Genomic DNA, 22,958 nt, shown 5'->3' with positions numbered 1-22,958 from the left:
ACGGATTTGCCTTCCCCGCTTTTTATTCGATGGGTAATAATTGTGAGCGATTTCCTTTGAGCATGTGGGCCTTTGAGCATGTGGGCCTTTGAGCATGTGGGCCTTTGAGCATGTGGGCCTTTGAGCATGTGGGCCCTTGAAACCTTTTTTTTTTTCAGTGGTCTGTCGCTGTATTAAAGAGATTAGATTGTCCGCAGCCCCTGCTAGATCTTCTATCTCACTGCGACATCGCGCCTCAGAGGGAACTCGGTCCCCCCCCACCCCCCACCTTCCAATACTTCCCGAAAGAGGAATTCCATCTCTGGAACATCCTTCACCATTTTGAAGAACAAGCCAATCGAGTACTTCCCAAAAGTCCAGGCACCTTAGAGGAAGACGACTGTCATCGGGAGGCGGGTGTGAGGGAAGGTGGTTGCTCTCGGTGGGGAGGGGGCAGAGAACCGTTCCCGCCATTTCTCAGTCACCACCAGAGGTGACTGCCCCTCCATTCAAGGGTGATGTCGATCTTCTGCCGTAGGGTCTTTTCGCCAACACCCCCCTCCCTCCTCCTGCCCATTTCTCAACCCTGGATCTCTGACCACAGTGGGGAGGGCGGGACGTCCTGCGAGGGGCCAGACGATACGCAATGCTAGATCCACTCCCTTTCCTTCCTCTCTCTGCCTGTGACCATTGAGGCGTGGGGAACTGGATGTACGGCTCAGCCTGGTGGGCGCGATGTCGCCATTTGTGGAAGCATTGGCCAACAGCTGCCTCCAGTAACATTTATGAATGAGTAAGGATTTCTTACTGCAGCTGTACGGGGCCTTAGAGATGTACAAAATTCTGACTGGGTGTTGTTGAACAAGGGGAGTCACCATGTCAGGATACGAGGTAGGGCCATCTAGGACTGAGCTGAGGAGAAACTTCTTCCCTCCGAAGCTGGTGAACCTGTGGAATTCTCGACCACAGAAAGGCCATGGAGACCAAATCTCTGAACGTATTAAAGAAGTAAATAGATTTTTAGACTCAAAAGGCATCGAGAGATATGGGGAGAGCGCTGGAGTGTGGTGTTGAGATAGAACGGGCACGGGGAGGCTCTGAAGTGGGAGGGTTATAAGGCAGAGTGTGATAAGGGGCAGGATGATAATGCAGGAGTCATGGTACACATTGGTACCATTGACATCGGTAAAAAAGAGGATGTGGTCTTGCATCAAGAATTCAGGGAGTTAGGCACGAGACTAAAAAGCAGGTCTTCTCAGGTTGTAATCTGTAACCAGCGGAGAGTTTTCCTCTGATTCCCATTGACTCCAGTTAAGCTGGAGGTCCTTGATGCCATACTCGGTCAAATGCTGCCTTGATGTCAAGGACAGTCACACTCACCTCACATCCGACATTCAGCTCTTTTGTCCATGTTTGAACCAAGGCTGGAATGAAGTCAGGAGCTGAGTGACCCTGGCGTAAGCCAAATTGAGTGTCTGTGAGGATGCACATTGAGGAAGGGGATATTTGTGGAGCCGCCTCCTCCAGTGAGTTGTTTAATTGTCCACCACCATTCACGGCTGGATACGGCAGGACTGCAGAGCTTAGATCTGCTGCATTTATTGTGGGATCGCTTAGCTCTGCCTATTACATATTACTAATGCTGTAGTTTTATGATGCCAACTTCACCAGGTTGACACCACATTTTTTGGTATTCCTAATGTTGCTCCTGCATTGAACCATAGAATTTACAGTGCAGAAGGAGGTGATTTGGCCCATCGAGTCTGCACCGGCCCTTAGAAAGAGCACCCTGCTCCCGGCTCCACCCTATCCCCATAACCCGACCTCACCCTTTGGACACTAAGGGCAATTTATCGCGGCCAATCCACCTAACCTGCACGTCTTTAGACTGTGGGAGGAAACCGGAGCACCCGGAGGAAACCCACGCAGACAGGGGGAGAACGTGCAGACTCCGCACAGACAGTGACCCGAGGCCGGAATTGTACCCGGGGCCTTGGAGCTGTGAGGAAGCAGTGCTAACCACTGTGCCACCATGCCGCCCGCATGCTCTCATGCATTCTTCATTGAACCAGGGTTGATCCCCTGGCTTGGTGTTAATGGTCGAGTGGGGAATATGCCAGGCTACTAGGTTGCAGATTCTGGTTGCATACAATTCTGCTGCTGGCCCACAGGGCCTCCTGGATGCCCAATCTTGAGTTGCTCGCTCTGTTCAAAGTCTATCCCATTTAGCACGGTGGTAGTGCCACACAACACGATGGAGGGTATCCTCAATGTGAAGATGGGACTTTGTCTCCACAAGGACTGTGCGGTGGGCACTGTCATGGACAGATACAGCTGCAGCCTAGCAGGTATGTCTTTTAAGACCAGGCCAGCTCGCTGTAGCGGTGCTACCGAGCCATTCTTGGTGATGAACATTGAAGTCCCCCCCCCCGCCCCAGAGCATATTCTGAACACTTGCCACCCTCAGTGCTTCCTCCAAGTGGTGTTCAACATGAAGCAGTACCGATTCATCCGCTGATGGTGGCCGGTACATGGTAACCAGCAGGTGGTTCCCACGTCCATGTTTAACCTGAAACCATGAGACCTCATGGTGTCCAGAGTCGATGTTGAAAACTCCCAGGACAACTCCCTCCCAACTGTCTGATGATCGATGGAAACCACTGTGCCACTACCTCTGCTGGGTCTGTCCTGCCGGGTAGACAGGACATACCCAGGAACGGTGATAGTGATGTATGGGATATTGTCTTTAAGGTATGATTCTGTGAGTATGGCTATGTCAGGTTGCTGCTTAACCAGCCTGTGAGACAGCTCTCTCAACTTGGGGACAAGCTCCCAGATGTCAACATTGCAGGGTTGGCAGGGCTGGGTTTGCCGTTGTCATTTCCGGTGCCTGGGTTCGATTCCAAGTGGTCCGTCTGGTTTGTTTTTGTAGTGGTTGTATACAACTGAGTGGCTTGCTAGGCCATTTCAGAGGGCATTTAGAGTCACAGTAATGTCCTTACCAGCAGGGGTCCCAGGTCTCCCTAAAATGTTTTGTAGAATTCTATCGGAAAAGCATTTAGGCCCGAGGCCTTCCCTGCCTGCGTCACACCCACACCCTCCATCACCTTCACCAGTCCAATGGTCGCCCCCAACCCCTCAATCAGGCCCTCCTCCACCTTGGGAAACTCCAATCCGTCCAGGAATCACTATATTCCCCATCTTAAAACGCCACCCGTTTATTCAACCCCCCCCCCCCTGCGTCTTCATGTCTAATCCGGAATGGAAGACTTGCCCGACCCACCCTTTCCTTAGCCTTGACTGAACCCCGATCCTCAAGTGTGTTTCTTGTCAAAAGGCCACGTCCGCCTTCAGACTCCTCGGGTGCGTGAAAACACGCGACCGTTTAACCACCCCATTCAGTCCCCTCGCGTTCCACGTGACCAATCTGGTCGGAGGGCTCTCTGCCCCCTTCCCCTGCCGATCAACCATATCCCTTCTCAGGCCAGTCCCCGGACTATGCCACACGCCCCTCCAGGCCCAGCCTGAGAAGACCGCCGTTACCACTCCCTCCCATGCTGAGCCGTAGCAACATCACAGTTGCCAGCAGCCCCCTTCCCCCCCCCCACCTTTTCCTTAAACAAAACTACCCCATCCTCCTCTACTCCACTGACCACCTGATCACCCCCCACTGCGCCTCTACTCCACTGACCACCTGATCACCCCCCCACTGCGCTCCCCCCCACTTGCGCACCTCGCAACTAACAATGCAACAAGAAAAAAAAAGGTTTCCCCCCCCCCCAATCGCAACAAAAGCACCTCGAAGGAGAAAAGTTCTCCAACAACCAACAAAATATACAGGAAAAAACAGAAAAAGCAGCCATCTCCTCATCCCTCCTCCACAGTTCAATCTTCTCCTTCACCTGCCAGTCCATTGTCTCTTTAAAAACTCCATCGCCTCCTCTGGTTTCCAAAATAACCTTCTCGGCTGTTAAAAGTCACCCAAAGACATGCTGGGTGTAAACTTCACCCCCTTTTTAAAGAGGGCAGTCTTACTCGATTAAACTCGGCTCTGCTCTTCGCCAGGTCCTGGTCACCCAAAGCTTGTTCCCCTCCCAGGTCCCCTCCCATCTCCTCATCTGCCTCGCCCATCTCCGTATCTTCGCCTTGTCCAGGAACCGGTGAAGATGCACCACCATCGCCCTCGGCGGCTTCCTCTTGTGCGCCCAGTCAACCTCTAGGGGCCGGGGAAAGGCCCCTCCCCCATCAACTTCTCCAGCATCTTGGCTACATACAAGCCAGCATCCGCTCCCTCGATGCCTTCCCCCATGATTCTTAGGTTCTGTTTCCGGGAGCAGTTCTCCAGGTCCTCCACCTTCTCCCTTAACCGCATCTGAGTCTCCCGCATCACACCAATTTCGGCCGCCAATGAGGCAAGCTGCTCCTCATGCTCCCCCACCGCCTCCTCCACTTTGCAAATAGCCTGGCACAAGGACTCCAGCCTCTGCTCCAGGGGTCAATTCCCACTTGCTAGGTCCTCCTGAGCCTCCCTCCTATGTCAGCTAAACTTTTCATTTAAAAAGTCCACCAATTGGTCCGTTGATCACTGAGCAGGCAGGGCAGACCCTTTACCCTCCGCCATCTTGACCTGTGGTCCGCACAAAGATTCTCCTGCTCAACCGCTCACTTCTTCTTGACCCACTTCTGGTCCGTGGACATCCATCAACCCCATCAGTGGAGTCACTTTCTCCAGCCACCCTTGCACCTTTTCCCCCCCACAACATCCACCCTACAAACGGGAGAAAGGCAGCTCGAGCGGGAGCTGCCAAATGTGCGGCCACTCACACCATGGCCGCCACTGGAAGTCCCTCAGCACCACCTTCTGAAGGGCAACTAGGGATGGGCAATAAATGCTGGTCTAACCAGCGATGCCAACATCCCGTAAATTAAATTTTTTTTTAAACCTCCAGCCGAGACAGAGGACAGGATAAAAGAGGAAGAGGCATTGCATTAGTTAAGTAGTCAGTTATTGCACGAAGCAGTGATGATATCTTGGAGGTGATCTCAAATGAAGCTTTGTGGGTAGAGCTTACGAACAAAAAGGGGACAGCCACATTGCCAGGTGTTTATTATGGATCCCTAGATTGGTCAGCACGGTAGCACAAGTGGCTAGCACTGTGGCTTCACAGCTCCAGGGTCCCAGGTTCGATTCCCTGCTGGGTCACTGTCTGTGCGGAGTCTGCACGTCCTCCCCGTGTGTGCGTGGGTTTCCTCCGGGTGCTCCGGTTTCCTCCCACAGCCCAAAGACGTGCAGGTTAGGTGGATTGGCCATGATAAATTGCCCTTAGTGACCAAAAACATTAGGATGGGTTATTGGGTTACGGGGATAGAGTGGAAGTGAGGGCTGAAGTGGGTCGGTGCAGACTCGATGAACCGAATAGCCTCCTTCTGCACGGTATGTTCTATGAAATTGTGGAGCAAATATGTGCGCAATTTGCAGAGGTTAATTAAACTAGGTGATTTCAAATTTCCCAACATCAATTGAGATAGTCACTGTGTTAAGGGCTTTGATGGAGTGGATTTCTTAAAATGTACAGAGGAGAACCTTTTAGCTCAATATGTAGAAGGTCCAACAAGGAATGAAGCCAGACAGGTGGTTGGTGGGGAGCAATTTGGTGATAGCAACCACAACATGGTACAATTTTAGTTTGTTACGGACAAAGAAATGGACAAGTTGCAAAGAAAGGTGGTGGATTGGGAGAGAGCAGATTTCAGTTTTAAAAAAAGCAGGATCTGGCCAAGGTAGACTGGAAAGAGTTACTTGTGGGAAAATCTACAGATGATCAGTGGGGGGTGTTCCCTCTAGGGTAATAGGAAAGAGTAATGTGGCAGCACGGTGACGCAATGGTTAGCATTGCTGCCGACAGCGCTGAGGACCCGGGTTCGATCCCGGCTCTGGGTCACTGTCCATGTGGAGTTTGCCATCTCCAATCTCTCCATGTCTGCATGAGCCTCACCCCCACAACCCAAAGATGTGCGGGTTAGGTGGATTGGCCACGCTAAATTGCCCCTTAATTGTAAAAAAAATAATTAGGTACTCGAAACAAGGGGAACAAATCAACGGGGGCATTAGTGAAGTGCAGGGTGGAGTTTAAGGAAGTATTAGGAGAGTGAAGAGGGGATGTGAGAAAGCATGGGTTGGCAAAAATAGGGAAAATCCCAAGATATTCTCTAAGTATATCAATTGGAAGAGGATAACTAGTGAAAGAGTAAGGCCCATTAGGGACCAACAGGGAAATCCATGGGTGCAGCCAGAGGTCATTGGTTGAGTCTTGAACGAATACTTCATATCTGTCTCACGGGGCCTCGCGGTAGCATGGGGGGCCTCACGGTAGCATGGTGGTTAGCATCAATGCTTCACAGCTCCAGGGTCCCAGGTTCGATTCCCGGCTGGGTCACTGTCTGTGTGGAGTCTGCACGTCCTCCCCGTGTGTGCGTGGGTTTCCTCCGGGTGCTCCGGTTTCCTCCCACAGTCCAAAGATGTGCGGGTTAGGTGGATTGGCCATGCTAAATTGCCCGTAGTATAAGGTTAATGGGGGGATTGTTGGGTTACGGGTATACGGGTTACGTGGGTTTAAGTAGGGTGATCATTGCTCGGCACAACATCGAGGGCCGAAGGGCCTGTTCTGTGCTGTACTGTTCTATGTTCTATGTCTTCACCCAAGAGAATGATGTAGTTATGGAACTCCGAGAGACTGTGAGGTTCTTGCGAAAATTGTCACAGGGAGTGACAAGGTGTTGGCAGGTATAAAAGTGGACAAATCTCCTGGTCCGGATGAATTCTGTCCCAGGATGCTGTGGGAGGTGATGGAGGATATTGCAGGGACTCTGACCCAGATGTTTTATTCCTCTCTGGCCTCGGGGGAGGTGCTGGAGGACAGGGGAAAAACTACATGTGGTCCCACTATTTAAGAAAGGTTGTAGAGATAATCCAGGGAACTACAGACCTGTGAGTCTCGCGTCAGTGGTGGGGAAACTATTGGAGAAGATTCTGAAGGAGAGAATCTATCTCCACTTGGAGAGGCCAGATTTGATCAGGAATATTCAGCATGGCTTTGTCAGAGGGAGCTCATGCCTAACATTTGATTGAATTTTTTGAACATGTGACCAGTGTGTAGATGAGGGTAATGCAGTTGATGTAGTTTACATGGATTTCAACAAAGCCTTTGACAAGGCCTTTAATGGGCGGCACGGTAGCATGGTGGTTAGCATAAATGCTTCACAGCTCCAGGGTCCCAGGTTCGGTTCCCGGCTTGGGTCACTGTCTGTGGGGAGTCTGCACGTCCTCCCCGTGTGTGCGTGGGTTTCCTCCAGGTGCTCCGGTTTCCTCCCACAGTCCAAAGATGTGCGGGTTAGGTGGATTGGCCATGCTAAATTGCCCATAGTGTCCTAAAAAGTAAGGTTAAGGGGGGGGTTGTTGGGTTACGGGTATAGGGTGGATACGTGGGTTTGAGTAGGGTGATCATTGCTCGGCACAACATCGAGGGCCGAAGGGCCTGTTCTGTGCTGTACTGTTCTATGTTCTAAGGTCCCACATGGGAGACTTATAAAGAAGCAAATACACATGGGATACAGCGAAACTTGATAAGGTGGATTCAAACCTGGCTGAGCTGTAGGAGACCGAGGATGATGGCAGGTAGCTGCTTTTGTGACTGGAAGCCAGTGTCCAGTGGCTTACCACAGGGATCGGCGCTGGGCCCCTTGTTGGTCATTGATATAAATTGGTTTTTAGCAAACATTTTATCGAGGCATTTATCATTTTGACATATTAGAGAACCCCAAAGTGTATCAGGGAGTTCACCTGACCCACACCTTTTACTAGATTGTGGTATGGGGAGCACACGGCCCACTCTCCAGGTGTGGTACAGCCGAAATCGAAAAGTATTTTTTAAAAGCAAAACAATGTTTATTCTATGAACTCAAGTTAACCTTTTTAAAACATACAGTGAACATCTTAGCAACCATCAATTCAAATACAACCCCCAAAGAATACAGTCCTTACTTTCCTTTTAACATCCATAAGACTTAAAAACACCTTTTAACAGAAGCGCATCAGGGTTATATTCACTACTGAGAACAGTTACCATGGTGAAATCAGCAAATGGACATTCATAAGCTTACAGAGATTCACACACACATCCTGCTGTGATTGCAGCCTCTCCAAAACTAAAATGAAACCAAACCCACCCTACAGCAAAAAGCCTAAAGCGAAAGTAAAAAGCTGACAGACAGCCCAGCTCCACCGACTCTCTGATATCACTGCAGTAATAAACACCCATTTCTTAAAGATACTCCCACTACAGATATTTATATACACCCATTTATAAACACCCATTTCTTAAAGATACTCCCACTACAGATATTTATATACACCCATTTATAAACACCCATTTCTTAAAGGTACTCTCACATGACAATTCTAAATAACAGAGCAGTCCGACACACGCAAAAACCGCACAGTAGCATAGCCAACTTCCTGCCGCCGGAAATCCTACCTACCCATATATTCTCTGCCCTTATTCTACACTTTCATTCCCCCCACCCCCCCCCATTTCCCCTCCCCCCTTCTGCTGACGGTCAGTTTTCCTTAAAGAAGTTGATGAACGGCTGCCACCTCCGATCGAACCCTTGTATTGAACCCCTTAAGGCGAACTTAATCTTCGCTAGCCTGAGAAACCCTACCACGTCACTGACCCACACCTCCGACTTTGGAGGCTCCGAGTCCCTCCATCCCAGCAAAATCTGTCTCTTGACCTCCAGGGAGGAGAAGGAGAAGGCCAAAACGTGGCCTTTCTCCCCCCCCCCCCCCCCCCTCCCCCCCCCCCCCCTCCCCCCCCCCCTCCTTGGGCTCGCGGATCTTCCGTCACTCCAAATATTACCACCTCTGGACTCGGAGTCCCCCTCCCTTCCAGTACCTCTGGCATGGCATCTACAAATTCCTGCCAGAATCCCCTCCGCATCGGATCGCCCAAAACAAATGTACATGATTCGCCGGACTTCCCCCGCCCACATCTGTCCTCCACCTCCTCAAAAAACCTACTCATCCGGACCGCAGTCATATGAGCCCTGTGGACCACTTTGAACTGGATCAGGCTAAGCCTGGCACACGGCGACGTTGCATTGACTATTTTAGGGCCTTCCCCCATAGCCCGACTTCCACCCCCCTCTCCCCAACTCATCCTCCCACTTCCTCTTCACCTCCCCGATTGGGACCCTTCCCACTCCATCAAAAGTGAGGTTATACACTTTTGAAGGAATAATTTAAAAAGGATCTATACCTGACACCGAGGAACAAAGGGACCTTGGTGTGTCTATCTATAGATCTCTAAAGGTAGAAGGGTAGGTTAATAGGGGGTGAGCAAGACATATGGGACCTTTGCCTTTATCAGTCAAGGCATAGATTACAAAAGCAGAGAGTCATGTGGGAGTAGTATAGAACTTCGGTGAGGCCACAGCTAGAGTACTGTCTGCAATAATAGTCGCCACATTGTAATAGTAATCTTTATTATTGTCACAAGTAGGCTGACATTAACACTGCAATGAAGTTACTGTGAAAAGCCCCCAGTCACCTCTTTCCGGCGCCTGTCTGGGTCACAGAGGGTGAATTCAGAATGTCCAATTCACCCAACAGCACGTCTTTCGGGACTTGTGGGAGGAAACCGGAGCACCCGGAGGAAACCCACGCAGACACGGGGAGAACGTGCAGACTCCACACAGACAGTGACCCAAGCTGGGAATCTAATCTGGGACCCTGCATAGGAAGGGTGTGATTGCACTGGAGTGGGTCCAGAGGTGTCTGCACGTCCTCCCCGTGTGTGCGTGGGTTTCCTCCGGGTGCTCCGGTTTCCTCCCACAGCCCAAAGATGTGCGGGTTAGGTGGATTGGCCATGCTAAATTGCCCGTAGTGTCCTAAAAAGTAAGGTTAAGGGGGGCGTTGTTGGGTTACGGGTATAGGGTGGATACGTGGGTTTGAGTAGGGTGATCATGGCTCGGCACAACATCGAAGGCCGAAGGGCCTGTTCTGTGCTGTACTGTTCTATGTTCTAGGTGTTTCACCAGGATGTTGCCTGGAATGGAACATTTAAGTTATGAAGAGAGGTTGGATAGGCTTGGGTTGTTTCCTGTGGAGCAGAGAAGACTGAGGGGCGATCGAGGTGTACAAGATTATGAGGGGCATGGACAGGGTGGATAGGGAACAGCTGCTCCCCTTAGTTGAAGAGTCAGTCACGAGGGGACACAAGTTCAAGGTGAGGGGTAGGAGGTTTAGGGGGGATTTGAAGAAAAACATTTTTACCCAGAGGGTGGTGAGGGTCTGGAATGCACTACCTGAGGGGGTGGTCGAGGCGGGTTGCCTCACATCCTTTAAAAAGTACCTGGATGAGCACTTGGCACAGCATAACATTCAAGGCAATAGGCCAAATGCTGGCAAATTGGATTAGGTCGGCAGGTCAGGTGTTTTTTATGTGTCGGTGCAGACTCGATGGGCCGAAGGGCCTCTTCCATGCTGTATTATTCTGAGAGGATCAACCATTATCATGTTGAATGGTAGAGCATTCTCGAAGGGCCGAATGGCCTTTTGCTCCTGTGTTTTTACCTCAATGAGACCTGGGTGTGCTAGTGCATGAGTCACAGAAGGTTGGTTTACAGGTGCAACAGGTGATTAAGAAGGCAAATGGAATTTTGTCCTTCATTGCTAGAGGGATGGAGTTTAAGACTAGGGAGGTTATGCTGCAATTGTATAAGGTGTTAGTGCGGCCACACCTGGAGCATTGTGTTCAGTTTTGGTCTCCTTACCTGAGAAAGGACGTACTGGCACTGGAGGGTGTGCAGAGGAGATTCACTAGGTTAATCCCAGAGCTGAAGGAGTTGGATTATGAGGAGAGGTTGAGTAGACTGGGACTGTACTCGTTGGAATTTAGAAGGTTGAGGGGGGATCTTATAAAAACATATAAAATTATGAAGGGAATAGATAGGATAGATACGGGCAGGTTGTTTCCACTGGTGGGTGAAAGCAGAACTAGGGGGCATAGCCTCAAAATAAGGGGAAGTAGATTTAGGACTGAGTTTAGGAGGAACTTCTTCACCCAAAGGGTTGTGAATCTATGGAATTCCTTGCCCAGTGAAGCAGTTGAGGCTCCTTCATTAAATTTTTTTAAGGTAAAGATAGATAGTTTTTTGAAGAATAAAGGGATTAAGGGTTATGGTGTTCGGGCCGGAAAGTGGAGCTGAGTCCACAAAAGACCAGCCATGATCTAATCGAATGGCGGAGCAGGCTCGAGGGGCCAGATGGCCGACTCCTGCTCCTAGTTCTTATGTTCTTGTGTATCAATGTCGCCGGGTTTCGACGAGTAGAAAAAACAGGACCTGGCGTCAGGAGGGGAGGGGAATGTGGTGGTTTGGCAGGAGCTGAGATGTTTGTGGCCATATGGATGGACATAGTGTTCAGTCCATTGTGGTTGATTTCTGAAGGAAGTTTCCTGGATGTTTGTGGAGCTGGCTTCAAGAAGGACCCTGGTGCTTGTTCAAGGGTCCTCCTTATCAGACCCAGGGGAGACCTTTCCCTGATGGGCTTTCGCCAGCGCTCTCCTGTGTCTCTGGTCTCCCTGCAGTACGGGAGTGTGGTGAGGTCGACTGCTCTGTGCACCAGGGTTTCCGTTGGCACGGAGATCTCTGCTGTCAAACACTCGCCTTTGGGAGTTTGAGAGACAGTTGAGGTTGGTCAGTGGGTTGGGGAATTGAACCCGTGACTCGCTGACTTGCAAGCTAGAGTGAGGGCGGCAGAGCCGAGCATGTGGACTGGGAGAGCGAGCGGTTTTGGGTTGCCAGCCTGTGACTCCCCAGCGGGAGCGTGCGGTGTCCTTTCCAGATCCTGCCCTGCTCTCCGTCTCCATGGCAACAACTACCCCGCCACCTGTGTCGGCTCTTCTAGCTGGTGGCCGTGGAAATGAAAGGAAACGATTGTTGGGCCAGGAAGGAGTCGCTGACTTTAAAAAAAAAAAAAAAAAAATTTACTGTACCCAATTCATTTTTTCCAATTAAGGGGCAATTTAGCATGTTCAATGCACCTTTGGGTTGTGGGGGCGAAACCCACGCAAACACGGGTAGAATGTGCAAACTCCACATGGACAGTGAACCAGAGCTGGAATCGAACCTGGGACCTCGGCGCTGTGAGACTGCAGTGCTAACCACTGAAATGAAAAATAATAATCGCTTATTGTCACGAGTAGGCTTCAATGAAGTTACTGTGAAAAGCCTCTAGTCGCCACATTCCGGCGCCTGTCCGGGGAGGCTGGTACGGGAATCGAACCGTGCTGCTGCCCTGCCTGGGTCTGCTTTAAAAGCCAGCGATTTAGCTAAACCAGCCCCTGTGAGCTTTACCAGCCACTGCGCCACCATGCTGCCAGGAGACGCTGACTTGCCTAACGATACCCCGATTGTCTCTGAACAGGCGAGCGTCGGAAAATGTTGGTACCTATACGAGCAGTCTGCCGAAGGAAATGTGCTTCAGCCAAGATCCAAAAAAAAGCTAAAGGTACCAAAGGTGAGTAATTAATATGAGGGGGAGATGATCTGTGGGTGAGGGGGAGCGTAGAGGTTTTTCCTTTCCCGTCACAGGTTTAACAATAACATTGGAAGTGGAAGACATTATGCAATAGGTAAAACCCTGTGGACAGTACAGAACAACCCTTCCCATGTCAACTGTCTCTGACACCTTTGCGTGGCAGTCTCCCTGTCGAGAAACAAGGTCAAACTTCCAGAAGGCCCCATGTCGTCTAATGGGAAAGGAAGGGAGAGCGGGCGTTGAATGACCTTATGCTGTCCCGTTTGTTTCTCAGCAGGCAGTGTTCACCACATGGCATATGCTGCGTCGTCCATACAATTCGATTCAATATCTTACGATGACGACGAAGAGGAGACCCCGACGCCAGGTAAAACAGATTCACTGTTACAATCCCAGTTGACGTTATAACTGGACGGGAAGATCTCAGAATGGAACCTTGGCTCAAAAGACTGTGAATTATTCACTTTTTTTTTTCTTAAAATGTGGAGAAACAAAGTCACAGAATGCCAGAGGTGAGAGTGACTGCCCTTTGACATCAAAGCAGCATTTGACCGTGTATGGCATCAAGGAGCCCTAGCTAAGCTGGAGTCAATGGGAATCAGGGGAACCTCTCCCTGAGTTATACCTGGCACAATGGAAGATAGTTGTAGTGTTTTGAGGTCAATCAACTCAGCTCCAGGACTTCACTGCAGGAGTTCCTCAGGATAGTGTCCCAGACCCAACCATTTTCAGCTGTTTCATCAATAATATCAGAAGTGGGGATGTTTGTGGTTGCTGGTTTCGGTTCTGTCTGGGTCTTTGCAAGTCTTAATACACAGGAAACCTTGTACTTGCTTGTTTCCCTGTGTCTGACCAGTTTTCCCTGCATTCTTAGCGGGCTTCCATTTTGGAATCGGGAAGTGGCAAACCCAGGTGGCTACAAAGCCCAGTGGTGATAGCAACACTCGGTTGTGGAACCAACAGAGACAGCATTTTGTGCTAACAGAAATGTCCGACAAGACCACCATCTGCAATAACCACAGGTTCATACTCGCAACAGTGGCGCCACCTTGCAAAGGTGGAGACAGGACGGTGGGATGCTGACATTCCGGGACTTCTACGCTGACAACAGACTGACAATGTTTGCGGAACTGACAGAAAAATTCCAGCCGACGGGGAGGGGTGGAAAACGAACTAAGAAACATGCAGGTCAAAAACCTCCGTAGGGAAACGAGGTCATAACCACAACCACCGCAAGATTCATCGTTAGAGGACCAAGTGGACGTGGACACTTTAGGGAAGGGGTACCGCGGCGACATGTATGGGCGACTACTGGGAGGGCTAACACCCAATTGGACAAAACAAGAGAAAAGTGGGAGCAGGACTTAGGGTTCGAAATAGGGTGGGGACTCTGGAGCGAAGCACTGCACAAGGTCAACTCTACCTCCACATGCGCAAGCTGAATGCAGCTGAAAGTGGTACACAGAGCCCACTTAACCAGAACCCGGCCAACCATGCCCTCGTGTTCTGGTCTGGCTCCAGACTGCTGGGTACTGGACAGCCGCCTTCAAGGCAATGTCCAAAGTGGTGGGGTGAGGGTGGAGCCATGCCCGAGAGTGGCGGTCTTCGGGGTATCAGAGCAGCCAGATCTCTTCATGGGGAGGAGGGCCGACGCTAATCGGCTGCTGGGGAATCCTGCCCGGCTGGCAGCACCACCCAAAGCTGCAGACTGGCTGTCCGACCTCTCGGAATTTCTCCAGGTGGCGAAAATTAAATTCGCCATCTGTGGGTCGGAAGAGGGCTTCCACAAAACGTGGGAGCCATTCACTTGGTTGTTCCAAGACCTGTTTTTGTAGCCAACAGCCAGTAAAGCAGAGGAAGGGAGAGGGTAGTCACGGTATAATAATGGAAGGGGAGGAATAAAGAGGCATGGAGTCCAATCAGGCCCATGAAGTAACAAAATGCACAGCAATGGCACTAACCCAACAGGAACAGGATATAAGACCTTATGAGGGAAGAGGGCGTGCCAGACGACGAGAACGGTGTGGGGTCAGGAAGAATACAGGGAGAGTGAAGCAGGAGAACCAGCTAGAACTAAACGCCTACTGGAGAACGTAAAACGAGAAGCTGCAACCGTGGTAAATAACGAACTACAGCCGATGTAAATAATGGAACATGTGTATGTGTGTGTATGTAGATCTATATATTTTCTGTTTTCAGTATATGTTCATGCTCACATTTGTTCTGTATAATATGAAAATCCTTCATAAAAGCAGTGTGGGGGGGGGGGGGGGGGGCAAACTCCTCCCAAGCCAGCATCCCTCCCCAGCCCCCTCGCTCTCCCCATAACCAAAGACAAAAATAACAACAATCCCCCGTCACTCCCTCGACAGATCGATCCCCGACTTCCCTTCCGTTGACTAGCCAACCAGCTAGCATGGTGGCCCCCACTCGAGGCCTCCGTCCCTAACCGCCCTTATTCCCCCAACCGCTCTTCACACGCCATTCCCCCAAAACATAGAAAGAAAGAGAACACGCACACTCAGTCCGCACCCATATTCATTAAATATAACCAACTGCCTGTGGTGTAAACCCACTTTAGCACCACCAAAGTTGAATGTCCTCACACACCTCCCAGTCCGTGGTCTCATAAATTCACTCAGAAACTCTCGATTCTGGTGCGTGACCTACAGACGAGCAGGATACGACACCCCAAACCTCACCCCTTCCTTGCAGAGGGCAGATTTGAACCGGTTGTAACCGGCCCACTGTTGGCCAACTCCGCACCCAGGTCCTGGTAGATCCTCAATCCGTTTCCATCCCAGGTGCACGTCTTTGTCTGCTTCGCCCACCTGTGCAGCACGGTAGCACAGTGGGTAGCACAGTGGTTTCACAGCGCCAGGGTCACAGGTTCGATTCCCGGTTTGGGCCACTGTCTGCGTGGAGTCTGCACGTTCTCCCCGTGTCTGCGTGGGTTTCCTCCGGGTGCTCCGGTTTCCTCCCACAAGTCCCGAAAGACGTGCTGTTGGGTGAATTGGACATTCTGAATTCTCCCTCTGTGACCCGGACAGGCGCCGGAATGTGGCGACTGGGGGATTCTCACAGTAACTTCATTGCAGTGTTAATGTCAGCCTACTTGTGACAGTAAAGATTATTGTTATTATTATATCTTCTTGTCCAGAAAATGATGCAGCCAAACCACCACCGCCCTCGAAGGCTCCCCCACTTTTGGCCTCCTCCCCATTGCCCTGTGCACTCGATCCACCTCGGGGTGGGTGGGGGGGGGGGGGGGGAGGGGGGGGGGGGCCGTGTGGGGGGGGGAAGGCCAACTTCTCCGACAAGCTCGCCACATACTTTGTGGCCTGCGATCCCTCAATCCCTTCAGGCAGCTCCCTCCACCAACTTCACAAATACGATTAACGCGGATTACAAAGCACATCTTAAACTACAATGGTCTCAGTAACACGGTCCCTTTAAGCACAAAGATTGGCTGTGGTCAAATACACTCTCCACTCTGAATCCCAAGTGAATATCTGTGGATTTCTCCTCAAAATCCCCCACATGATTGTCACAGGAGAGTTTCCAAATTGCACTTCCCAAAAGCACATCTTCTTTCACAACAACACTTTCCATCGGTGGTTTGCATTCCGAAATCCAGTCGAGGTTTTCCAAAGGACTTGCTGGCATCGGCAGCCATTCCCGGGACGAAGCGGGGGGGTTGTACCAGTTGGAGTTTAGAAAGAACGAGAGGTGATTTTATTGAAACGGATCAGTTTCTGAGCAGGGGAGGGGGTTTGACAGGGTGAGAGGATGTTTCGCCCCCCCCCCCCCCCCTCGTGGGGCAGGGGAATCTAGAACAGGGGGGGTTAGGGGCACAGTTTAAAAATTAGGGGGGGGTCTCCCATTGAAGATGGGGATGAGGAGGAATTTCTTCTCTCAGAGGGAGGTCAGTCTGTGGAACCCTCTCCCCCCAGAGAAGCAGCGGAGGCTGCGGGTCACCGAATATGTTCAAGGCCCGAGTTAGAGTCAGGCAAGGAGGTGGAGTCGCGGCCCACAATCAGATCAACCAAGATCGATTTGGTTCAGTTAGGGGTGGGGGGTGGTGGGTGGATGCAGTTGGGGGAACAGAGTGGCAGCTCAGATCTGAATCTGAATGGGCAATTGAGGGGCTGAACAGCTCTGGGTTCCTGAGAAAGGGATGCAGGTCACCAAGATTGTCCTCAATGCTGTTTCTGTTATTTTACAGGTTTCCCTGGACTCGTGTTTCAAGGTAAGATTGATGGTGCCATACGGATTTGTCTTCCCCCACGTTTTATTCGATGGTGACCAATTTCTTCTGAGCGTAAATAGCCGCCGTATTAAAGGGACCGGCTTGTCCGCAGCCCCTGCTGGAACTTCCACCTCGCTGCGACACTGCGCCTCAGAGGGAGCCCCCTATCCCCCACCTCCCGATACTCCTCGAAGGAGGAGCAAAGAAAGGAATTCCATCTCTGCAGCATCCCTCGCCATCTTGAAGAACAATCGCGTACTTCCCAAGTTGTCAGGCAACTTGTGGACGACCGTTTGCGCACAGCAAGGTCCCACAAACAGCAGCGTGGTGAACCAGGGCGACTGTCATCGTCTGGTGGGAGACGGGGTTGTGGGAGGGGGTGGTTGCTCTCGGTATGGAGGAGGGGGGCAGAGAACCCTCCCTGCTATTTCCCAGAGGTGACTGCCCCTTCATTCGAGGGTGACGTCGACCTTCTGCCGTGGGGTCTTTTCGGCAACACATTTTCCCCCAACCCCCACCATGACCGACCGAGGACCTATTTCTATCCAAACGGATCTCCAAGCACAGTTCTGAGGGCAGGAATCTCTTTCCTTCCCCTCTCTGCCTGTGATCACTGCGGAGTGGGGACTCGAAGCACGGCGCAACCTGGTGGGCGCGATGTCGCCATTTTTAGAGGAATTAGCAACAGCTGCCCCCCAGGAACATTTATGTACGGGGCCTTAGTGAGACCACACCCAGGGGCAGCACTGTAGCACAATTGAACAGCACTGTAGCTTCACAGCGCCAGGGTGCCAGGTTCGATTCCCGGCTTGGGTCACTGTCTGTGCAGAGTCTGCACATTCTCCCCGTGTGTGCGTGGGTTTCCTCCGGGTGCTCCGGTTTCCTCCCACAGTCCAAAGACGTGCGGGTTAGGTGGATTGGCCATGATAAATTGCCCTTAGTGTCCAAAAAGGTTAGGAGAAATTATTGGGTTACGGGGATAGGGTGGAAGTGAGGGCTTAAGTGGGTCTGTGTAGACTCGATGGGCTGAATGGCCTCCTTGTGCACTGTATGTTCTATGTACTGTATGCAGTTTTGGTCTCCTTATCAGCGAAGGTTCACCAGACTGATTCCTGGGACGGCAGGATTGTCATGCGAGGAGAATCTCACTGAGATGTTTAAAATTCTGACTGGGGGCGGGGGGTGTTGTTGAACAAGGAGGTCACCATGTCAGGATACGGGGTAGGGCCATATAGGGCTGAGAGGAGGAGAAGCCACTTCGCTGGGAGGGTGGTGAACCTGTGGAATTCTCTACCACAGAAAGGCCATGGAGACTAAATAACAATGTATTCAAGAAGTAAATCGATTTCTCTACCCAAAAGGAGTCAGATAAGGGGAGACAGCTGGAGTGTGGTATTGATAAATCAACCATGGTCACTTTGAATGGTGCAGCAGGCTCGAAGGGCCAAATGGCCTCCTCCTGCTCCTGTGTTTCTATGTCAATGTCACCAGGTTACAGCGAGAGCTTCTAACTGTCTCTGAAGCGTTTTCCTCAACCTCCCCCCACCCCGTCTTGGGGAATTGGGAAAAGAAAGCAGGACCTGGCGGTGGGGGGCTGTCAGTGTGGGTGGATTCCCCCCTCTCCTTCCCCTCCCTTCTCTCTCTCCCCTCCTTAACCCCTCCTCTCTCTCCCCTCCCTCACTCCCCCCTCTTTCACCTCCCCCCTCCCTTTGTTCCCTCCCTCCTCCCATTCCTCCCTCCCTCCTCCCATTCCTCCCTCCCTCCTCCCATTCCTCCCTCCCTCCTCCCATTCCTCCCTCCCTCCTCCCATTCCGCTCCAGCTCTCCCACCCGCTCTCTTTCTGCTCCCTTCCTTCCCTCTCCCTGCACCCTCCTCTCCCTTTCCTTCCTTGTCCCTCCCTCTCCCCCTTTCCTCTCCCTCGCCTCCTTCCCCCTCTTCCCACAGCCCCCTCCCTCCCTGACTCCCACTCCCTCCCTGCTTTTCGCCTCCCTCCCACCCTCTTTCTCTTCCCTCCCGTCCTCCCCTTGTTCCACACCCTCTCCTTCCACTCCCTCCCCCTTTCCATTTCCTCTCCTCCCTCCCCCTCCCTCTCCACCCTCTTTCCCCTCTCCTCCCTTCCCACATTCTCCTCTCTCCGCTCTCTGCCCCTCTCCTCTCCCCGCCCTCTCTCCTCTCCCCATTCTCCTCTCTTTCCCTCCCTTCACTTCCCTCTCCCCCTCCCTCACTTCCTTCCCCTCTCTCCATCTCTCTTCTTCTTGCCCCCTTTCTCCCACCGGATGCCTCACTGGACCACCGCCTGCCCCATGGGCCCTCCAGACACTGGGCTGTGTACTCAATGTTGTTAAGGGGAGGGGGTGGGTGGCCTGGTTGCACAAGGTGGGAAAAGTACAAAAGAAGTTCCTGAGAGTTATTCTTAAGGGCGGGATGTTGCCCATCCCTAGTTGCCTTTGAACTGAGTGGCTTGCTAGGCCATTTCAGTGGGGGGCAGTTAAGGGTCAACCTCATTGCTGTGGGGGTATGGAGTGACAAGTCGGCCAGACCGGGTAAGGAGGGCAGATTTTCTTCCCTGAAGGACAGTAGTGAACCAGGCGGGTTTTTACTATAATCGACAACGGTTCCATGGTCATCATTAGACTTTTAATTCCAGATAATTATTGAATTCAAATTTCACCAACTGCAGGGGTGGGATTTGAACTCGGGTCCACAGAGCATTTCCCTGGGTCTCTGGATTACTAATCCAGTCACAATACCATTCCGCCACTGCGAGATGGTAGACGGCAGAGGGGCGGATACAAAAGAGACGTTTTCCCTCGTGGTATCGGCCAAAACCATATCACGGCCGGCACTAGAGGAATAGTCGCTGATGAATTGCCCTTCGTGTTGGGTGGGGTTATGGGGATAGGGTGGAGGTGTGGGCTTGGGTAGGGTGCTCTTTCCAAGAGCCGGTGCAGACCCGATGGGCCGAATGGCCTCCTTCTGCACTGTAAATTCTATGCTATGAACCCAGTGGGGAATTCAGGAGATATCTTTCTACTCCGAGACCAGAGAGGTGGGTCTCTCGACCAACACACATTAGTTGAGGTAAATAATGCAAATATAATAACGACGAGGCTAAATAGACCCATTTAGTTCCCCAAACTGGCGGAGAAATACAAAACCCAGAGTCAAAAGGGGGAAGGGAAAATACCCCAGAATGTTCCTTTGACTGCTTCAGGAAACAAATCCCTTATTAGACCCCAATGTTCACTCCGTGATTGGGAAGGCAAGCGGAACGTCAACCTTTATCGCAAAGAGGCGGGGAGAGGGGGGGGTTGGAGTGGGAGTCTTGCTCCAACCGTACAGGCCCTTGGTGAGGCTGCACCCGGAGTATTGGATACACTTCTGGTCTCCTTACTTGAGGATGGACGTACCAGCATCGAAGGCCATTCAGAGAAGGTTCCCGGGGCCGATTCCCGGGATGAAGTCAGGAATCCTCCCCACCCCAGCACCCGCCTCATAAATTCCACATCGCCCCAGTTTGGGGAACAGATGTTTACCAACACCACCAGCACCCCCTCAGGTTTCCCGCTGACCGTAACGTACCTTCCCCCAGAGTCAGCCACTATATTCCCCACCTCGAAAGCCACCTCCTTATTGACCAAATTCGCCACCCACTTTGTCCAACCCCGAATGAAATACTTGTCCAACCCATCCCTGTCTCAGCCTAATCTGGTCCCCCCCACCTTCAGATGCGTAGCACGGCCGCATCTGCCTTCAATCGTTTTAAGTGTGCAACACACAGGCCCTCTTGACTGGCCCATTCAATCCTCACACGTTCCACGTGACCAGCCCTGCGCGCGCGCCCCCCCCCCCCCCCCCCCCCCCACCCTCTGCCGATCAACCATAGTCCCTCTTGGGCTAGCCTCCGACCTGTGTCCCACACCTCCCCAGGCCCGTCCTTGGGCGCCTACCGTTATCGATCCTCCCCCCCTTACACTTTAAAAGCCCTTCCCCTGTCAGCAGAACCCCACGCCCCCAAATCCCCCAGCAACAACCCTTGCCCCCATCCCTACTGACCTTCCATTCCCCCCCCCCCCCCCCCGCCCATTGTGCTTCCGTGAACTAGCCCACCCAGCTAGCCTGGCAGCCCCCCACCATGGGGCCTAGCATCCTACCCCCCCCCCCCCACCCACTGATTCCCCTCCTTCCCCACTCGAACATTAGTGCAAACAAACAAAAACAACCCTCCCCAAGCCCAAACAAAGAGACCAACCCTCCCACCCCTTAACAAAGAACAAACCTGAAGCCGAAAAAACTTCATCACTGCATCTGCCCCAAAGTTCAAAGTCCACCTACCCCTGCCAGTCCATTGTCTTTAACAAAATCTACCGCCTCCTCCGCCGATCCAAAGTACAATTCCCGGCCTTCGTAGGTCACCCACCGACATGCCGGGTACAGTGGCCCAAACGTCACCCCCTTCTTGCAGACGGCTGCCTTGACTTTGTTAAAGCTCTCTCTCCTCTTGGCCAGCTCTGTACCCCAGGTCCCGGCACACTCGGATTTCACTGCCCTCCCAGGTGCAGCGCCTCGTCTGCTTGGCCCACCTCATAATCTGCTCCTTGTCCAGGAACCGGTGCAGCCGCACCACCACCATTGCCCTCAGCAGCTCGTTCCCCTGGGGTTTCCTCATCAGTGCCCTGTGCGCTCGATCCACCTCCAAAGGCCGTGTAAACGCACCCTCTCCGAGCAGCTTCTCCAGCACCCTCCCTACATACGCGCCAGCATCGGCTCCTTCACTCCCCTCCGCCAGGCCCATGATCCCTACGTTCTGCCTGTGTGACCGGTTCTCCAGGTCTTCAACCTTCTCCTAGAGCCGCGTCTGCTGATCACGGATCAGCCCCATCTCCGCTGCCATCAAAGCCAACTGCTCCTCGTGCTCCCCCGCCACTTCCTCCATCTTCTGGATAGTCTGACCTTGGGCCACCAGCTTCATTCCCACATGGTCGACTACCACCCTGATGGAATCCACCGCCCGGGCCAGGTCCTCCAGACTCTCCTTGCGTCGCTGGGTGAACTTTTCGTTCAAGAAACTCACCAGCTGGTCCGTCGACCATTGAGCCGACAGGGTCGCTCCCTCTGCCATCTCCATGGGCGTCGCACGTGCCGCACCAGCTCCAAACGACTGATTCCCTCTTTTCAACCCGTTCTGGCCCTCCGCTCCATCCACCAGAGAGTCAATCTCTTCCACTCGCTCTCCTGCACCTTTTTTCCACCTCATATCCACCTGTTAACCGGGAAATAGGTCCGAAAAACCGCCACGAGCGGGAGCCACCAAATGTGCGACCACTCGCACCATGGCCGCCACCGGAAGTCCGAATGTCAACCTTTATGGCAAAGAGGTGGGATGAGTCTGGTTACAACCGTATGGGCCCTTGGTGAGGCTGCATCCGGAGTACTGGGCACAGTTCTGGTTACTTGAGGAGGGACGTACTGGCATCGGAGGCCGTTCACAGAAGTTTCATGGGGCCGATTCCTGGGATGAAGGGGGTTTGTCTGACGGGGCCTTTACCCAATTGGGGTGGGGGGGAGATGACGAGGAGTTTTATTCTCTCAGAGGGAGGTCAGTCTGTGGAATCCTCGACCCCAGAGTAGCAGGGGAGGCTGAATATGATCACTGAATATAATCAAGGCCCGGATTAGAAACGGGCAGGGAAGTGGAGTTGAGGCCCACGATCAGATTAACTAAGATCGATTGGTTCAGTTGGACCAGGAGGAGGGTCTGGTGTGGTTGGAGGAAGGGATGAAGCACAGATCTGAGCTGAACGGCAGGGCTGGTTTTCAAGGGGCTGAATGGCCTCCTCCGGGTTTATGAGAGAATGATGCGGGTCACGAAGATTTTCCTAAATGCTGCTTCTGTTATTTTACAGGCCCTGCCCCTGTGTTCCAAAGCAACGGTAAGATTGATGGCGCCGTATGGATTTGCCTTTTTTTTTCCCCCAGCTGTTTGCACTGTCGCCGTATTAAAGGGATCAGCTTGTCTGCAGCCCCTGCGTTTCCTTCACCCTGCTTCCTCCACCCTCCCCTCCGAGAGTTGAGAAAACAGGACCTGGCAGTAGGGAGTAGGTTGGCAGGGGTGGGGAGAGATGTTTT

The 22,958-nt window shown here is 52.2% G+C and overlaps 1 protein-coding gene across 2 annotated transcripts in view; it reads left to right on the top strand.

Moving 5' to 3' along the window:
• Positions 1-12,447: 12,447 nt before the first annotated feature.
• Positions 12,448-22,958, top strand: part of LOC119951978 (von Willebrand factor A domain-containing protein 5A-like) — a 31,963-nt gene continuing 21,452 nt past the window's right edge. The window contains exons 1-4 of one of the 2 annotated variants that reach the window (XM_038775416.1): positions 12,448-12,559; positions 12,858-12,947; positions 16,806-16,829; positions 22,736-22,762. In XM_038775416.1, coding sequence (XP_038631344.1) covers positions 12,481-12,559; positions 12,858-12,947; positions 16,806-16,829; positions 22,736-22,762 — 220 coding nt within the window. In that variant the 5' untranslated portion in view covers positions 12,448-12,480. Of the gene's footprint in view, positions 12,560-12,854; positions 12,948-16,805; positions 16,830-22,735; positions 22,763-22,958 lie in introns of both variants that reach the window. The other variant, XM_038775415.1, reaches the window with a different exon arrangement.

The sequence above is a fragment of the Scyliorhinus canicula genome, chromosome 17 (assembly GCF_902713615.1).
Source record: "Scyliorhinus canicula chromosome 17, sScyCan1.1, whole genome shotgun sequence".
Classification (NCBI taxonomy): Eukaryota; Metazoa; Chordata; class Chondrichthyes; order Carcharhiniformes; family Scyliorhinidae; genus Scyliorhinus; species Scyliorhinus canicula.
This window is presented reverse-complemented; position numbering and strand designations above follow the sequence as displayed.